The sequence below is a fragment of the Ascaphus truei genome, chromosome 15 (assembly GCF_040206685.1).
Source record: "Ascaphus truei isolate aAscTru1 chromosome 15, aAscTru1.hap1, whole genome shotgun sequence".
In the NCBI taxonomy this organism is placed as follows: domain Eukaryota; kingdom Metazoa; phylum Chordata; class Amphibia; order Anura; family Ascaphidae; genus Ascaphus; species Ascaphus truei.
Genome location: NC_134497.1, coordinates 1401586 through 1418795, shown reverse-complemented (window position 1 = coordinate 1418795; position 17210 = coordinate 1401586). Strand labels below are relative to the sequence as shown.

General features: G+C 53.1%; 1 protein-coding gene across 3 annotated transcripts in view; it reads right to left on the bottom strand.

Annotated features, from left to right (window-relative positions):
• UBE2V1 (ubiquitin conjugating enzyme E2 V1) overlaps positions 1-17210 on the bottom strand; it is a 62541-nt gene that overhangs the window by 10740 nt on the left and 34591 nt on the right. Inside the window, exons 1-2 of one of the 3 annotated variants that reach the window (XM_075571263.1) lie at positions 8859-8949; positions 4989-5125 (exon numbers count right to left, since the gene is read on the bottom strand). The exons of 1 other annotated variant lie outside the window; for it this stretch is intronic. Coding sequence is in view for 1 of the 2 variants with exons in the window: in XM_075571262.1 (XP_075427377.1) it covers positions 8859-8880 (22 nt within the window). In the remaining variant the exon portion in view is untranslated. Of the gene's footprint in view, positions 1-4988; positions 5126-8858; positions 8992-17210 lie in introns of those variants that run through there. One more of the 3 variants, XM_075571262.1, reaches the window with a different exon arrangement.

Genomic DNA, 17210 nt, shown 5'->3' with positions numbered 1-17210 from the left:
TTTTCAGGCAATGTGCAAAACGTGGCTGTTTTGGCTGTATTTTCCTAATAGAGCTGTGGGAGGTTGTGAGCGTGCAAGGAGAAAATGTGAACGATGAAGGTATTTCCATAAGCTTAGGCACCTGTCATTTGGAATAGCCTGTAGTGGTGATAAACATGGTATAGTAGAGTTGCACTAATTTCACAAGGAAGGCACGGCCTGGATTTTGAAAGACCCTATTGAGCAGAGCCCCGCAGAGAACACAGACAATGGGAAACACTGCACAGAACATCACAAATGGAATTGGTTATGCTTGTAATCAAAATGGTTAATTTACAGACTCTAACCAGTTATGGAAAGAAGGGTGCGGAGACGCGCTGGTCCTTTCTTCCTCGTAGTAATAAAGGAGGGAGAGGGAGGAGGGGGTATGATCCCTTTTATTGGAACAACAAGTAGTTGATCTGTTACAAGCTTTCCAACCTCTCAGGGTCCGTCATCGTGTAACCCCAGTACCACAAGCTTTCCAACCTCTCAGGGTCCTTCATCGGGTAACCCCAGTACCACAAGCTTTCCATCCTCTCAGGGTCCTTCATCGTGTAACCCCGTAACCCCAGTACCACAAGCTTTCCACCCTCTCAGGGTCCGTCATCGTGTAACCCCAGTACCACAAGCTTTCCAACCTCTCAGAGTCCTTCATCGTGTAACCCCAGTACCACAAGCTTTCCAACCTTTCAGGGTCCATCATCGTGTAACCCCAGTACCACAAGCTTTCCAACCTCTCAGGGTCCTTCATCGTGTAACCCCAGTACCACAAGCTTTCCAACCTTTCAGGGTCCATCATCGTGTAACCCCAGTACCACAAGCTTTCCAACCTCTCAGGGTCCGTCATCGTGTAACCCCAGTACCACAAGCTTTCCAACCTCTCAGGGTCCGTCACCGTGTAACCCCAGTACCACAAGCTTTCTAACCTCTCAGGGTCCTTCATCGTGTAACCCCAGTACCACAAGCTTTCCAACCTCTCAGGGTCCTTCATCGTGTAACCCCAGTACCACAAGCTTTCCAACCTCTCAGGGTCCGTCATCATGTAACCCCAGTACCACAAGCTTTCCAACCTCTCATGGCCCTTCATCATGTAACCCCAGTACCACAAGCTTTCCAACCTCTCAGGGTCCTTCATCGTGTAACCCCAGTACCACAAGCTTTCCAACCTCTCAGGGTCCTTCACCGTGTAACCCCAGTACCGCAAGCTTTCCAACCTCTCAGGGTCCGTCATCGTGTAACCCCAGTACCACAAGCTTTCCAACCTCTCAGGGTCCTTCAACGTGTAACCCCAGTACCACAAGCTTTCCAACCTCTCAGGGTCCTTCATCGTGTAACCCCAGTACCGCAAGCTTTCCAACCTCTCAGGGTCCGTCACCGTGTAACCCCAGTACCACAAGCTTTCCAATCTCTCAGGGTCCTTCATTGAGTAACAGAGGTTTGAAAGTTTGTAACATATCAAGTACTTGTTGGTCCAATAAAAGCTAATCCTACCCCCTCCTCCCTCTCCCTCCTTTCTTACCAACCAGTTAAGGATATTACTAAAAGACATTTCAGACCTCTACCGCAATGTAAATAAATAAATGTATGCTACTTTAACACATTTTGCGAGCTCGTGCATGTATGTTCTAATAAATGGCAGTCAGGTGAATATGACAATGCTGTCCTGACACAGAAGGAATGCATGATATGCTGTACAATGTGCCTTTTATATACATTATATGCCCATTCTATAAACTTCGATAAGTAACTCAGGATTTTGAGCACTTCCCGTACGATTTGGCAAGGTAGCTATTCAGAAAGCTCAGACGACCTGACAAACTGGTACGGGAAGTGCATCTCCCCGAGCGGTAACGCATCTCCCCGAGCGGTAACGCAAGTCCCCGAGCGGTAACGCGTCTCCCCGAGCGGTAACGCGTCTCCCCGAGCGGTAACGCGTCTCCCCGAGCGGTAACGCGTCTCCCCGAGCGGTAACGCGTCTCCCCGAGCGGTAACGCGTCTCCCCGAGCGGTAACGCATCTCCCCGAGCGGTAACGCATCTGCCCGAGCGGTAACGCATCTGCCCGAGCGGTAACGCAAGTCCCCGAGCGGTAACGAATCTGCCCGAGCGGTAACGCGTCTCCCCGAGCGGTAACGCGTCTCCCCGAGCGGTAACGCATCTCCCCGAGCGGTAACGCATCTCCCCGAGCGGTAACGCATCTCCCCGAGCGGTAACGCAAGTCCCCGAGCGGTAACGCAAGTCCCCGAGCGGTAACGCGTCTCCCCGAGCGGTAACGCGTCTCCCCGAGCGGTAACGCGTCTCCCCGAGCGGTAACGCGTCTCCCCGAGCGGTAACGCTTCTCCCCGAGCGGTAACGCATCTCCCCGAGCGGTAACGCATCTGCCCGAGCGGTAACGCAAGTCCCCGAGCGGTAACGAATCTGCCCGAGCGGTAACGCGTCTCCCCGAGCGGTAACGCGTCTCCCCGAGCGGTAACGCGTCTCCCCGAGCGGTAACGCGTCTCCCCGAGTGGTAACGCGTCTCCCCGAGCGGTAACGCATCACCCCGAGCGGTAACGCAAGTCCCCGAGCGGTAACGCATCTCCCCGAGCGGTAACGCGTCTCCCCGAGCGGTAACGCGTCTCCCCGAGCGGTAACGCGTCTCCCCGAGCGGTAACGCATCACCCCGAGCGGTAACGCATCTCCCCGAGCGGTAACGCATCTCCCCGAGCGGTAACGCAAGTCCCCGAGCGGTAACGCATCTCCCCGAGCGGTAACGCATCTCCCCGAGCGGTAACGCATCTCCCCGAGCGGTAACGCATCTCTGAGCTGTAGCACTCCTGCTCAAACACACCCAGCGGGAGCTGAAAAACAGCTGCAACTCACATTTTTTTATAAAATGTCCCATTTCTAGTAGCTCCGATGAGGTCATCGAGGCTCTGGCCTAGCGAGCTCGTCTCACATTTCATCTCATGGGATTGAAGTCGGGAGTCTCCTGAGCCGGCACACATTAATATCGGCTCCGGAGACCCCAGCTTCAATACAATGCAATAAAAATACATTTACAGGCAGCTTCCTTACCTTAGCAGCTAACCGCTAAGGCAACGCAGGGATTAAATACTAGTGCCCGGTTTCTTGTGGGTAGCGGGGAAAGGTGATGGTGGTATTTGGCCCGTGGTGGATGTTTATGCCTTCCGGGAGTGGTTACTACCGCTAAGGTAATGATTGGAGTTAACTCCTCCCACAACCTTACCAGCAGGCCTAGCCACCCAACCTGGGGCAATTACCTCCTTCACCCCCCAAAAAAACAGATACTTGGGTTTAACCCCTTAATTGCCTTAGCGGCTAGCCGCTAAGGTAACATAGCTGTTTTTATTTACATTTTAATAACCGTGTACTGTAGCAGGGGGTCTCCGGAGCTGAACCTCATTGATTTCAGCCCCGGGACCCCCCCCGCTTCCCGAATTACAGAACCCTGTATGGGGTGCCGGTATCTCGGGAAGCAGGGGGTCCCTGGACCTGAAAATAATGCGGTTCTGCTCCGGAGACCCCCTGCTACAGTACACAGTTATTAAAATGTAAATACATACAGTGCAATTGCCTGTGGGAGCTGTGCTGGGAGAGGCGGCTCTCTCTGTGCAGCTCTCACAGACTGCGGCAGATCGGAGAACTTTGAGAGAGGCTGAGATACCATCGCTGCTGTACCAAGCAGTATGGACATTTCTCTACCTCACGGTTTGAGACTTGTGGAAATGGTTTCTGATTCTTTATGAATACCGCGATAACACAAATGTCAAACCGTTCGATATAGCAGCAATTTTAATCGAAGATACTAGAATAGGTGCGTGTGTGTGCATATATCTTGTGGTGCGCGTGTGTGTATATATCTTGTGGTGCGCATAAATCATTTTCTAATATGCCCAGAAGCAGACACAAAAAAATTAAATAAAAATGATGAGGATGTTTTTTTTTTTTTTTTTTTTTTTTATTTCTTTTTTTTATTTTTTTTTTTTTTATTATGAAGCAATTGGAAACCTTGTTTATACCCGTTACCCCATGAAAGGTTTTTTTTTTTCCCCAACCTTTTTTGGTTAAGGAACCCTATAATTATATTGTGGCATTCTGCAGAACCCCAACCCTCTCTAATAGCACGAAAAAGATCAGATGCATTGTAAGGAACCCCAACCCTCTCTAATAGCGCGTCTGGGATCAGATGCATTGTAAGGAACCCCAACCCTCTCTAATAGCGCCTCTGAGATCAGATGTATTGTATTTTCTTCAGAATTGGGTATAATTTTTAAATGACCTGAAAATTGAAGGGAACCCTTTAGGGATGCCCGGGGAACGAACGCAAGAGTTCCTAGGAACCCCTCTTGAAAAAATACCGCCTCAGGAGGAGCTCCTCAAAGTATAAACTTACCACAAAGCAATGAAAAACCTTCTATCAAATAATCAAAACGTGTTTCTTACTGCAAGAACATTGGTGTTTTTATTCCCTGTGGATGCTAAGCAATGCAATATGGTGATGTATTTTATAAAGTAAATGTCTTTTAAAAATGTACTCAATGTAATATGTTTAGTTAAAAAACATGAAATTATCAGTATAGAAGTTAGGCTACAACAAGACAATATACATCAAGATACCAGGCTCTACAAATAATAATAACTTTATTCCATATAGTGTTTTTCTCCCAACAGGACTCAAAGTGCAACACAATTACAGTACAGCGCGCGGTACGCAGCACATAGGAATGTTACAGACAGACCCTGCCCAGGTGAGCTTACAATCTTATGTTTTTTGTGCCTGAGGCACAGGGAGATAAAGTGACGTGCCCAATGTCACAAGGAGCCGACACCGGGAATTGAACCAGGTTCAAAACTCTGCGCCATGGTTTACAGTCCGGGTCTTTAGTCACTGAGCCGCTCCTCTATATACATTTGCTTACCATGGAAACAATTTAAAAAATAAAATAAATGACTTAAAAATACTTACACAGGTCTTACTTTTGTAATCAGTATTGGCCTCCCTCCCTATAAGCTTTGCAGAGATGATTTCAACATGCCAGCAAAGTGATAACAGGATGTGTTTTTATCTCTTAGAATAATGAATGCTTCTTAATACAACATGAACTAGGGGGGAAAAAATGAATGCAGTAAGTAAATCACAGGAGGACGTACTGCCTTTGAAAATGGCTAGGAAGAAAGCAAGAAAATGTATGATTTACAGCCCCCAACACTACTCTTACTTGGATTTATTAAAATGATCCCAGTGGAACCTAACCTCTCTAAAAATGCTCTTCAAAACCAGGGGCGGCCAACTCCAGTCCTTAAGGGTAACCAACAGGTCAGGTTTTCAGGGTATCCCTGCGTCAGCACAGTTGGCTCAAAGACCGAGCCACTGATTGAAGCACTATATCCAAAAAAACTGACCTGTTGGTGGCCCTTGAGGACTGGAGTTGGCCTCCCCTGCTATAAACTAATTGCTAGGCTTCTCTGATGACAAATAGAAACAAACTGTTAGAACTTTCTCTACATAGGAGGGAAGCAGGGACAGAGGGGGCCGGGGACAGAGGGGGGCCGCCGGGGACAGAGGGCATTTTAGCACGATTCTCTGCGGTACCTGAAAAGTAGGAGAAATGCACAGTTCTTATTTTAAAGGGCGTCAAAACCTTTACTCCAAAAGCAGGCAATACACCTTGAGCTGCTGATCTTTGCAGTTTACACTTTAACATAACATACTGTATATACATATATATTTTTAAAAAATGCTATAATAACCAGTAGTTTTTTGTCATTCAAAGGTTGCTAGTCCATTTCTTTGAAAGCATTTGTATATACTGTAAATCTTGCTTTCCTTTTCACTATTTCTCCACAATTCCCATTTTCACAGTTTTACCCAGGAGAGATCTGGTACCTTGCTGCAGAACTACTGAGGCAGTGGTTTCCAACTTTTTTTGGTTAAGGAGCCCTATGTGAAATTCTGAGGAACCCCCAGCCCTCTCTAATAGCGCGGCTGAGATCAGATTCTTTGATTTGATTCTGTGTATTTGATACAATTTTCAAATGACCAGAAAATTACAGGGAACCCTTTAGGGATGCCCGGGGAACCCAAAGGTTCCTACGAACCCTGGTTGAAAAACACTGTACTAAGGAGAAACCGATATGAAAAACAAGAAAAAAAAACAACTATCAGGAAATAGAAGTAAAAGTAACAATCACTATAGTTCTTTCATACCAAACAAACCACGGTGACAGGGATACTTCCGCACGTATACTGAAAGTATCTGCATGTTTCCAGAAGCCTGATCTAATCCGCAAGAGGAAAGCAGACTGCAGAGCAGCCCGTTCACCGTACCATCGCACAACCCGAGCATGTCATAGTATGTCATTCAACAATATCTTTTTCTGGTTATCTCAATACCGAACCTGACGAGAACAAACACTGGAGCTTGTATTAAGCTGAATGGTTAACAACATAGGAAAAATACATGGTTGGTGTTACACCAAGATAAATAGTTCACAATGATAAGATGGTCAGGTGGCAAAATAGCTGAATAATCTGAACTAAAAATGGAGTGTCTGAATGGTCAAATACCCACCCGAGGTGACATTTATCTTTTTTATAAGGGGGACGCTAATTTGTATTCTGTGACATCACATCCCTAACCAGGTCAACAAATCCCATTAACGTGACGGGTGGTGGTGGGGGGAGGGCAAGTGTGAGGGTGGTGGTGGGGGGGAGGGCAAGGGTGAGGGTGGTGGTGGGGGGGAGGGTGGTGGTGAGGGTGGTGGTGAGGGTGGTGGTGAGGGTGGTGGTGGGGGGGAGGGTGAGGGTGGTGGTGGGGGGAGGGCAAGGGTGAGGGTGGTGGTGGGGGGGAGGGCAAGGGTGAGGGTGGTGGTGGGGGAAGGGCAAGGGTGAGGGTGGTGGTGGGGGGAGGGCAAGGGTGAGGGTGGTGGGGGGGAGGGCAAGGGTGACGGTGGTGGGGGGGAGGGCAAGGGTGACGGTGGTGGGGGGGAGGGCGAGGGTGACGGTGGTGGGGGGGGAGGTGAGGGTGACGGTGACGGAGGTGAGGGTGACGGTGGGGGGAGGTGAGGGTGACGGTGACGGAAGTGAGGGTGACGGAGGTGAGGGTGACTGTGGGGGGGGGAGGTGAGGGTGACGGTGGGGGGGGGAGGTGAGGGTGACGGTGGGGGGGGGAGGGTGACGGTGGGGGGGGGAGGGTGACGGTGGGGGGGGGGAGAGTGACGGTGGGGGGGGGAAGGTGACGGTGGGGGGGGGAGGGTGACGGTGGGGGGGGGAGGGTGACGGTGGGGGGGGGGAGGGTGACGGCGGGGGGGGGGAGGGTGACGGTGGGGGGGAGGGTGACGGTGGGGGGGGGAGGTGAGGGTGACGGTGGGGGGGGAGGTGAGGGTGACGGTGGGGGGGGAGGTGAGGGTGACGGTGGGGGGGGAGGTGAGGGTGACGGTGGGGGGGGAGGTGAGGGTGACGGTGGGGGGGGGAGGTGAGGGTGACGGTGGGGGGGGAGGTGAGGGTGACGGTGGGGGGGGAGGTGAGGGTGACGGTGGGGGGGGAGGTGAGGGTGACGGTGGGGGGGAGGTGAGGGTGACGGTGGGGGGGGAGGTGAGGGTGACGGTGGGGGGGGAGGTGAGGGTGACGGTGGGGGGGGAGGTGAGGGTGACGGTGGGGGGGGAGGTGAGGGTGACGGTGGGGGGGGGAGGTGAGGGTGACGGTGGGGGGGGGAGGTGAGGGTGACGGTGGGGGGGGGAGGTGAGGGTGACGGTGGGGGGGGAGGTGAGGGTGACGGTGGGGGGGGAGGTGAGGGTGACGGTGGGGGGGGGAGGTGAGGGTGACGGTGGGGGGGGAGGTGAGGGTGACGGTGGGGGGGGAGGTGAGGGTGACGGTGGGGGGGGAGGTGAGGGTGACGGCGGGGGGGGGGGTGAGGGTGACGGTGGGGGGGGAGGTGAGGGTGACGGTGGGGGGGGAGGTGAGGGTGACGGTGAGGGTGACGGTGGGGGGGGAGGTGAGGGTGACGGTGGGGGGGGAGGTGAGGGTGACGGTGGGGGGGGAGGTGAGGGTGACGGTGGGGGGGGAGGTGAGGGTGACGGTGGGGGGGGAGGTGAGGGTGACGGTGGGGGGGGAGGTGAGGGTGACGGTGGGGGGGGAGGTGAGGGTGACGGTGGGGGGGGGAGGTGAGGGTGACGGTGGGGGGGGGAGGTGAGGGTGACGGTGGGGTGGGAGGGTGACGGTGGGGGGGGAGGTGAGGGTGACGGTGGGGGGGAGGTGAGGGTGACGGTGGGGGGGAGGTGAGGGTGACGGTGGGGGGGGGAGGTGAGGGTGACGGTGGGGGGGGGAGGTGAGGGTGACGGTGGGGGGGGGAGGTGAGGGTGACGGTGGGGGGGGGAGGTGAGGGTGACGGTGGGGGGGGGGAGGTGAGGGTGACGGTGGGAGGTGAGGGTGACGGTGCTGGTGGGGGGGGGAGGTGAGGGTGACGGTGCTGGTGGGGGGGGGGAGTTGAGGGTGACGATGCTGGTGGGGGGGGGGGGAGTTGAGGGTGACGATGCTGGTGGGGGGGGGAGGTGAGGGTGACGGTGGGGGGGGGGAGGTGAGGGTGACGGTGGGGCGGGGGGAGGTGAGGGTGACGGTGGGGTGAGGGTGACGGTGCTGGTAGCGGGGGACTCCCCCGCCTCCCTGTGTTTGCGGCGCTGTTTGAGAGCGGAAGCCGCCGCGCCTGGCAGCACACATCCGTGTGTGCGGGGAAGGCCCCTCCCGCCAGTCACCGCCTCACAGAGGGAGACCCCGCCGGGGGAACCGGACCCGAGCCCTCCCGTCTGCTGCCCCGAGGCCCGCTTCCTGCCCGCTCACCTAAGCCCGTGGTCGCCGCCATCTTGCGTCGCTGTCGTCCGGAGCCGGCCTCTCGGTGACGTAACGAAACGCGGGAACGGCGCCGGCGGTGGGCGGGGCCTGCGGGCGCGCGATCTTACTTGCTTTACTGACGCCACAGGGCGTGGAGAAGCGCGAGGCCATCTTTGGTCAGGGAATAATGTCCCTTAATAGGCCCGTAATATATTGTGCGCGCGCCTGTACGAACGCGCGTGCACGTGACGCACACTTTTTGTGTGTGCTGTTAGCGACAGGGTTGGAAGGCACTGTTTGTACGTTTGTGTGTGTGTATATGTGTGTATAGATTATGTGTGTATAGATTGTGTGTGTATGTGTGTATAGATTATGTGTGTATAGATTGTGTGTGTATGTGTGTATAGATTGTGTGTGTGTATATGTGTGTATAGATTGTGTGTGTATGTGTGTGTATAGATTGTGTGTGTATGTGTGTATATGTGTGTATAGATTGTGTGTGTATGTGTGTATAGATTGTGTGTGTATGTGTGTATATGTGTGTATAGATTGTGTGTGTATGTGTGTGTATAGATTGTGTGAGTAGATTGTGTGAGTTAATAATTTATTAAATAATATTTTTTAAATGAAAAAAAACATGTTGAATAAAAATAATTTTTATTGTGCAACTTTGACACACACACACACACACACACACACACACACACACACACACACACACACACACACACACACACACACACACACACACACACACACACACAGATTATTTTCCCTATCTTCTCCTCTGTCGGACGGCTTAACGGTCACTACCGTGCGCGCGCGTCCCTATTATAGAAAGGCTGACTAGCCACAGCCAATTATAAGTGCCGCGCCCGCAGCCACGATCTAACAGCCCTTAGGCTGCGTCCCAGTCACTGCTACAGCGCACAGCTCGGCGTGCGCTGTGCGTGTAAGCACCGCCCCTCAATGGGGCTGGGCCCAGTACTCACCTTCCCGCTGAAGGTGCAGCCGCGCTGTACTCACAGTTTTTTTAACTCAATGGAATTGAGTTCAGAACTGGCGACGGAGGCGTGGCCACGCCCCTGCCGGCGGTTCACCCAATGAGGGCGAACCAGCCGCGTAATGTCATGACCACGCCCCCCTCCCATCGCAATTTCCCTCTCTCCCTAAAGTTCGCGGGTAGCGCTGTGCACGCGCCGCCCCCCGTGTCACAGTGATCACTGGGACCGCAGCCTTAGGCTTGTTCTATAGTAGGTGCGGACACGCGCGACTGTGCGAACGCACGTGCACGTGACGCACTTTTTGTGTGTATGGTGGTCCCTGCTGCCGGGAGCGACAGGTTTGCAGTGGGGGGGAGGGGTGAGGGAGTTAGAGAGAGAGTTAGAGAGAGTTACAGTTAGAGAGAGAGAGAGAGAGAGAGAGAGAGAGAGAGAGAGAGTTAGAGAGAGAGAGTTAGAGAGAGAGAGTTAGAGAGAGAGAGTTAGAGAGAGAGAGTTAGAGAAAGAGAGAGTTAGAGAGTTAGAGAAAGAGAGAGTTAGAGAGAGAGTGAGAGAGAGAGTTAGAGAGAGAGAGAGAGAAAGAGTTAGAGAGAGATTTAGAGAGAGAGTTACAGTTAGAGAGAGAGAGTTAGAGAGAGTTACAGTTAGAGAGAGAGAGAGTTAGAGAGGGAGAGTTAGAGAGAGAGAGTTAGAGAGAGAGAGAGAGTTAGAGAGAGAGAGTTAGAGAGAGAGAGTTAGAGAGAGAGAATTAGAGAGCGAGAGAGTTAGAGAGCGAGAGAGTTAGAGAGCGAGAGAGTGAGTATATATTTTTAAAATTAAAAAAAATAAAGATACGGTAATAAGAATAAAATATTTATTAACATTGTACACACACACACACACACACATACTGCAGCGGCGCAAATACTTACTTTTTGAGTCTCCCCCACTATCGCCCAGCTCCACGCTTACAATGGCTGGCTAAGCACAGCCACCTATAACTGCCGCGCGCGCCCACTATATTACAGGCCTTAGTCTGCAGCTAGATAGATGGATGGATGGATGGATGGATGGATGGATAGTAAGGGTTGCCACCTCTCCGGGTTTGACCTGGAGACTTCGGGTTTCGGGCATTTACCTCTGGGTACAGATTTAGTCCGTCAATCTCCGGGTGGCATCGGGGTGCGGCTTGTTGTGGTGGCGTCTCCGGCATTCTTCTGCTATTCCCCCTTCAACTGCAGTGCTCATGGCTGCGCGTTGCCAAAGCAAAGGGAGGCCGCGTTGCGTCATTCGACGCTGTGCAGCCATGTTCACTGCAGCGGGATGCCAGGAAACGCCACCAAGTAAGGGAATTTTTTATTTTCTCCGGGTTGGCCTTCTGTTGAAGATGGCAACCCTGATTTAGATAAAATCTATCTATCAAATGCTTTACCAAGAAATAATACATTGAGAATAGGGTTGTCGGGTGGCATCTCCAAAAAGTGCGACACAAACATCCACCTTTCTCTCCACTCCGTGCTGTTTCCTCCTCTACTTGGCCCTACCCACAGGGCTCCTACCATCTCCTCCTGATTGGCTGCATTCAGGGTTGCCACTACTCCGGTTTTGACCCGGAGACTATGGGTTTCGGCCATCAGCATCTCCCCCTGCAAATCCTGTCAACATGGCTCCACCACGTCACATGGCGCCGCATTGCCATGACAACGGGATGCTACATGGCGTCACGTTGCAATGACAACGGGCGTCATGTGATGCCTCAGCGCCATAAGGCTGCCCGCTGTCATGGCAACATGACGCCGTGACATCACATTGTCATGGCAAGGCTCTCCCTTTGATGTCACTAAGCCATGCTGACCGGACTTTGCAGGGGAAGATGCTGGGAGATGTCGCAGCGGCGGCACTGCAGCTAAAGGTAATAGAAACAAATACATAAATAAAATAAATACATGGAAAAAAATGTAATTGCAAAGTCTCCGGTTTGCCTTAAATAGAAGGTGGCAACCCTGGCTGCATTACCCAGCAACAGCCAATCAGGATGGAGGAAGCTGCCCAGCTAACAACAGCCCTGATCTCTCCCTGCTCAGGGGAAATCCTGCTGCCCCCCAAGCCGGTCAGGTCACTATGTCCAGAGAGATAATACCGGGCACATACATGCAGTGGTGGGATTCAGCCGGTTCGCACCGGTTCGTGCAAACCTGTTCCTAGGATTTCCGAAGTTTGCCGGACCGGTGCTTAACAGGTGGTGGGAGATGGTATGCGGTGGCGGGCTTAAAAGTATTAGCCGGTAGTAGAATCACTTGAGTGAGAGTCAGAGCAGACTATAAGGGAGGTGCGCCATCTAGCAAGCTGACCCGGAACTTCCTGTGTCTGCTTTTATAGAGCGCTCCTCACCTCGTGCTGCTCCTGCTCTGACTCAAGAGATTATACTACCAGTTAATTATTTAAGCCGGGGGAGTCCTCCCAGTGCGTGACCACCCAGGTAAGCATGGAGGAGGGGGGGACGGACGGACTGGGAGAGATGTGAGAGGGGCTGGGGAAGATGTAAGGGGGGCTGGGAGAGATGTGAGAGGGGCTGGGAGAGATGTGAGAGGGGCTGAGGAAGATGTAAGGGGGGCTGGGAGAGATGTGAGGGGGGCTGGGGAAGATGTGAGGGGGGCTGGAGATGTGAGGGTGGCTGGGAGAGATGTGAGAGGGGCTGGGGAAGATGTAAGGGGGGCTGGGAGAGATGTGAGGGGGGCTGGGGAAGATGTGAGGGGGGCTGGAGATGTGAGGGTGGCTGGGGGAAATGTGAGGGGGGCTGGGGAAGATGTAAGGGGGGCTGGGAGAGATGTGAGGGGGGCTGGGAGAGATGTGAGGGGGGCTGGGGAAGATGTAAGGGTGGCTGGGGGAGATGTGAGGGGGCTGGGGGAGATGTAAGGGTGGCTGGGGGAGATGTGAGGGGGCTGGGGGAGATGTAAGGGTGGCTGGGGGAGATGTGAGGGGGCTGGGGGAGATGTAAGGGGGGCTGGGAGAGATGTGAGAGGGGCTGGGGGAGATGTGAGGGGGGCTGGGGGAGATGTGAGGGGGGCTGGGAGAGATGTGAGAGGGGCTGGGGGAGATGTGAGGGGGGCTGGAGATGTGAGGGGGCTGGGAGAGATGTGAGGGGGGCTGGGAGAGATGTGAGGGGGCTGGGAGAGATGTGAGAGGGGCTGGGGAAGATGTAAGGGGGGCTGCGAGAGATGTGAGAGGGGCTGGGGAAGATGTAAGGGGGGCTGGGAGAGATGTGAGGGGAGCTGGGGAAGATGTGAGGGGGCTGGAGATGTGAGGGTGGCTGGGGGAGATATGAGGGGGGCTGGGAGAGATGTGAGGGGGCTGGAGATGTGAGGGTGGCTGGGAGAGATGTGAGGGGGGCTGGGTGAGATGTGAGGGGGCTGGGAGAGATGTGAGAGGGGCTGGGAGAGATATGAGGGTGGCTGGGAGAGATGTGAGAGGGGCGGGGGAAGATGTAAGGGGGGCTGGGAGAGATGTGAGGGGAGCTGGGGAAGATGTGAGGGGGCTGGAGATGTGAGGGTGGCTGGGGGAGATATGAGGGGGGCTGGGAGAGATGTGAGGGGGCTGGAGATGTGAGGGTGGCTGGGAGAGATGTGAGGGGGGCTGGGTGAGATGTGAGGGGGCTGGGAGAGATGTGAGAGGGGCTGGGAGAGATATGAGGGTGGCTGGGAGAGATGTGAGAGGGGCGGGGGAAGATGTAAGGGGGGCTGGGAGAGATGTGAGAGGGGCTGGGGGAGATGTGAGGGGGGCTGGGAGAGATGTGAGGGGGGCTGGGGGAGATGTGAGGGGGGCTGGGAGAGATGTGAGGGGGCTGGGGGAGATGTGAGGGGGGCTGGATATGTGAGGGGGGCTGGGAGAGATGCCAGGGTTGGCAGGGAGAGATGTGAGGGGGCAGGGAGAAATAGAGAACAGGTTGCTAACATTTCTGAATCCCACCACTGCATACATGTCCAGTATTACCTCTCATTGTTTACTGGACAGTGTCCAAATACAGGGGAGTCTGGTTCAATACTGCACAGCTGGCAACCCTAATTGAGTTACCATTCGATTTTTTGTGTGTATGTGTGTTACACACACATCCCTTGTCTCACCCCTGCTGGATGAAGGCCTCCCCAAATATCTCCCAGGTACTGCGGTTGCAGCCTCTGTTCTCCACGTCGCTTTAACACATTTTCTGATTCTCATCCTCCCATCTTACTTTTGGTCGTCGTCTTAATCTCTTGGAATCCAGTCGAGTACCATCTTTGTCTAACGATGGCCATTTCTTCTGATGATATGACCGGCCAATCGCAATTTTAATTTCTTCCCCTTGTGATAATGTCACTGACTTTTATTTGGTTACGAACCCATTCCTTCTTTTTCCTGTCTCTTCAAATAATACTTAAACCCAAAATACCTACTCACTCCACCTTATATGAACACAAGGGTAATTTATGGTGGGGGTACGGTGCACATAAGGGAAATATATATATGATAAGAACAGAGCAAGGTCCAAAGGGTCTCAGCAAGCCCCTACTAAATATGAGGCAATCGATTGCAAAGCTACACAAAAAGAAGGAATGTCCTCCGGGAGAGGGGGATACACGTCAGTGTTTTTCCTGCAAACAGATGGGGCATAGCCGCAATGCGTGTCCAGAAAGGAAGCCTGCAACTGCCTCTGGAAGGGAACGCCCCTCAGGAGCATGCCCAGGTGCCTACTGTATGTGGGGCAGGAAAACAGGAGGGCCCACTTTCAACCAGTTATGGTGGATCAGAAACTCACCTACGGACTGAGGGTCTCCTGCGAAACTTACCCTGGTGCAGCCAGGGGTGCTGGGACCTGAGAAAGTAATTCCTGGAAGGACTTTGCATATGGGGTGGCAACAGGAGGCTGCCATGTTTTGCCAGTGATAAAAGGTATATTTGAATAGTAGAACTGGGCAGGGTGTGCGGGAGGTGGGAATAATTGATGATATTCCTGCTGTGTTGCTAGGTAATGATCTTGGAAAGATGGTTACCCAATATAAGACCGCTCAGGAACCCGCTGAACCAGTCCAGGTACTGACGCACACTGGGGACCGGGGAAGGGTGACTGACGGGTGTACAGAAGTGGGGGGCTGTGGGGACCTCCCAGTACAATCCATTACCACCAACCGGACGGTCGCAGGGGGTCCGAGGAGATGATTGAGTGGGGCTGTACCAAAGTGGGGGGAAGAGAGCTCAACCTTACAGACGGTCATCACAGGAGGCCCAAGAAGGTAATTATGGGGGGGGGGGGGGGGGTGGTTATACCAAAGTGGAGGGCAGCAAAGGCATCCCATTGCAGCCCGTCACCCAGATGTTACAAATTATTGCAACATTTGGAAATATAGTCTTTAAATGTATCTAAAATGACATTGCATTTCTACTCCCAAGTCATTTCTGCTCTGGCCCTTTTGGAGAACGATTTGGAGAACCCTGTTATACCTACATACTCCAGAAGGGGGTACCACACACCACAAAGTTATTCAGATCATGTCCAGTCTATTAACCGTGTGAAGCACACTGGCTTTTTGTTATATACTCCCTTTACCACTGCGGGTCGCTACAACTAACTGGATGTGGTTCCTCCCACCAGGGGAAGGTTAAGCTGTTGCTAGTCATTCGCTCCACTGGCTCAGCGTTTGGCATTGGAGCAGGGATAGGCAACTCCATTCCTCAAGGGTCACCCACAGATCAGGTGACGGGTATCCCTGCTTCAAAGACCGAGCCACCTGTGCTGAAGAAGGGATATCCTTAAAACCTGCCCTTGTGGACTGGAGTTGCCCACTACCCCATTAGAGGTTTTGTGCTCCGCACATGGTTTTATTAGCAATGGAACCAGGTGCATTGTTAATCCGAGAAGCCACAATCCCACTACTCCGGTCCGGCACAATCCCACTGCTCCGGTCCGGCACAATCCCACTGCTCCGGTCCGGCACAATCCCACTGCTCCGGTCCGGCACAATCCCACTGCTCCTGTCCTTCTCTCGCTTTCCAGAAGTCTCCTAGTAACCAACTGGCTAAAATGACACAATTAGTCATAATGACCAAAACACCCCATTTCCTTCAGAGGAGAGGGACGGGGGGGGGGGGGGGGGGTGTCAACCTCACTGCCTCCCTTATTTCTGTCTGCACTGAGAGGGGGGAAATGAGGTGCTATAGTACATGTAACTGCATGGACGGTTAAGTGCTGGTGTTGTGAGCTTAAGGACTTCAAAGCATACTGAGTAGGGACCCAAGAAATGAAGTGTTAATCACAACTCGGCTTATTAAAAGGGCCCCGTGCCATGTTTTATTCCTGGATTAAGTTTGATTGGGTATAATCCTTCATTTACTTGCCAGTCTCTTTTGTTGAGAGAAACCAACAAAGTTGTACTAGGACTACAATTATTTAAATTAATTTACATAATATACAGCCCGAGCCCTCACTTCTTTAATCAGCTTGCGCTACGTTTTGTATAAATAAGTAATACATTATGCATTTCTATTAATTTTTTTGGTTGGGCTACAGGTATGTTGATGCAGTCTCTAATTCTGTCGTTTCAGCCATTCCCGCCCACCATTCCCGCGTTTTGGGACATCAGCGTGGCTGGCTCTGGACCACAGCGACACAAGATGGCGGTGACCACGGGCTCAGGTGAACTGGGAGACAGGAAGGGAGCAGGCCTCTGGATAGCAGGCGGGAGGGCTCGGGTCCCCCAGCGGTGTCTCCCTGTGTGAGGCGGTGACCGGCAGGAGGGGCCTTCCCCGCACACACAGGTGTGCGCTGTCAGGCGTTGAGGTTTCCGCTCACAGCGTTGCGGGGGAGTGCTCCGCTAGACGCACCGAGTCCCCAGGGGGGTTATATCAGGCAGAAAGGGGGGCTGTTGCATCACCTTCCAACCCCCACACCCTTATTCCCGCCTGAAAGGATGTCACCCTCCAGCCCATAACGGGGCCTGTAATGGGAAGCAGGGTGTCCCTGGACCTGAAATCAATGCGATTCAGCTCCGGAGACACCCTGCTACAATAATGTTATTAAAATAAAAGCCCGCGCTCGTCTGTTAGAGGCGCGCAGGTAGAGACTGATTCAGTCTCTCTTTGTGCTCGTCTCTTAGACAGGTGCAGCCCGGTAGGATTCAGGCAGCAGGAGTCAAATGCAGAGAACCCCACTGTTCTAAATCGGATGGGTCATTACCGCCTGCTATGCACTGGCCGCGGTGACTTGCCCAGTGTTTGGGTTATATTCCCCCCCAACAGCTGGCAACTAACCAAGACTGCATCTGTAATATATATACACTGTACTGTATTTCTATATATCCCACAACTGGTACTCGCCCCATTTTATTCCCATACCAGGCAAGATGATAAA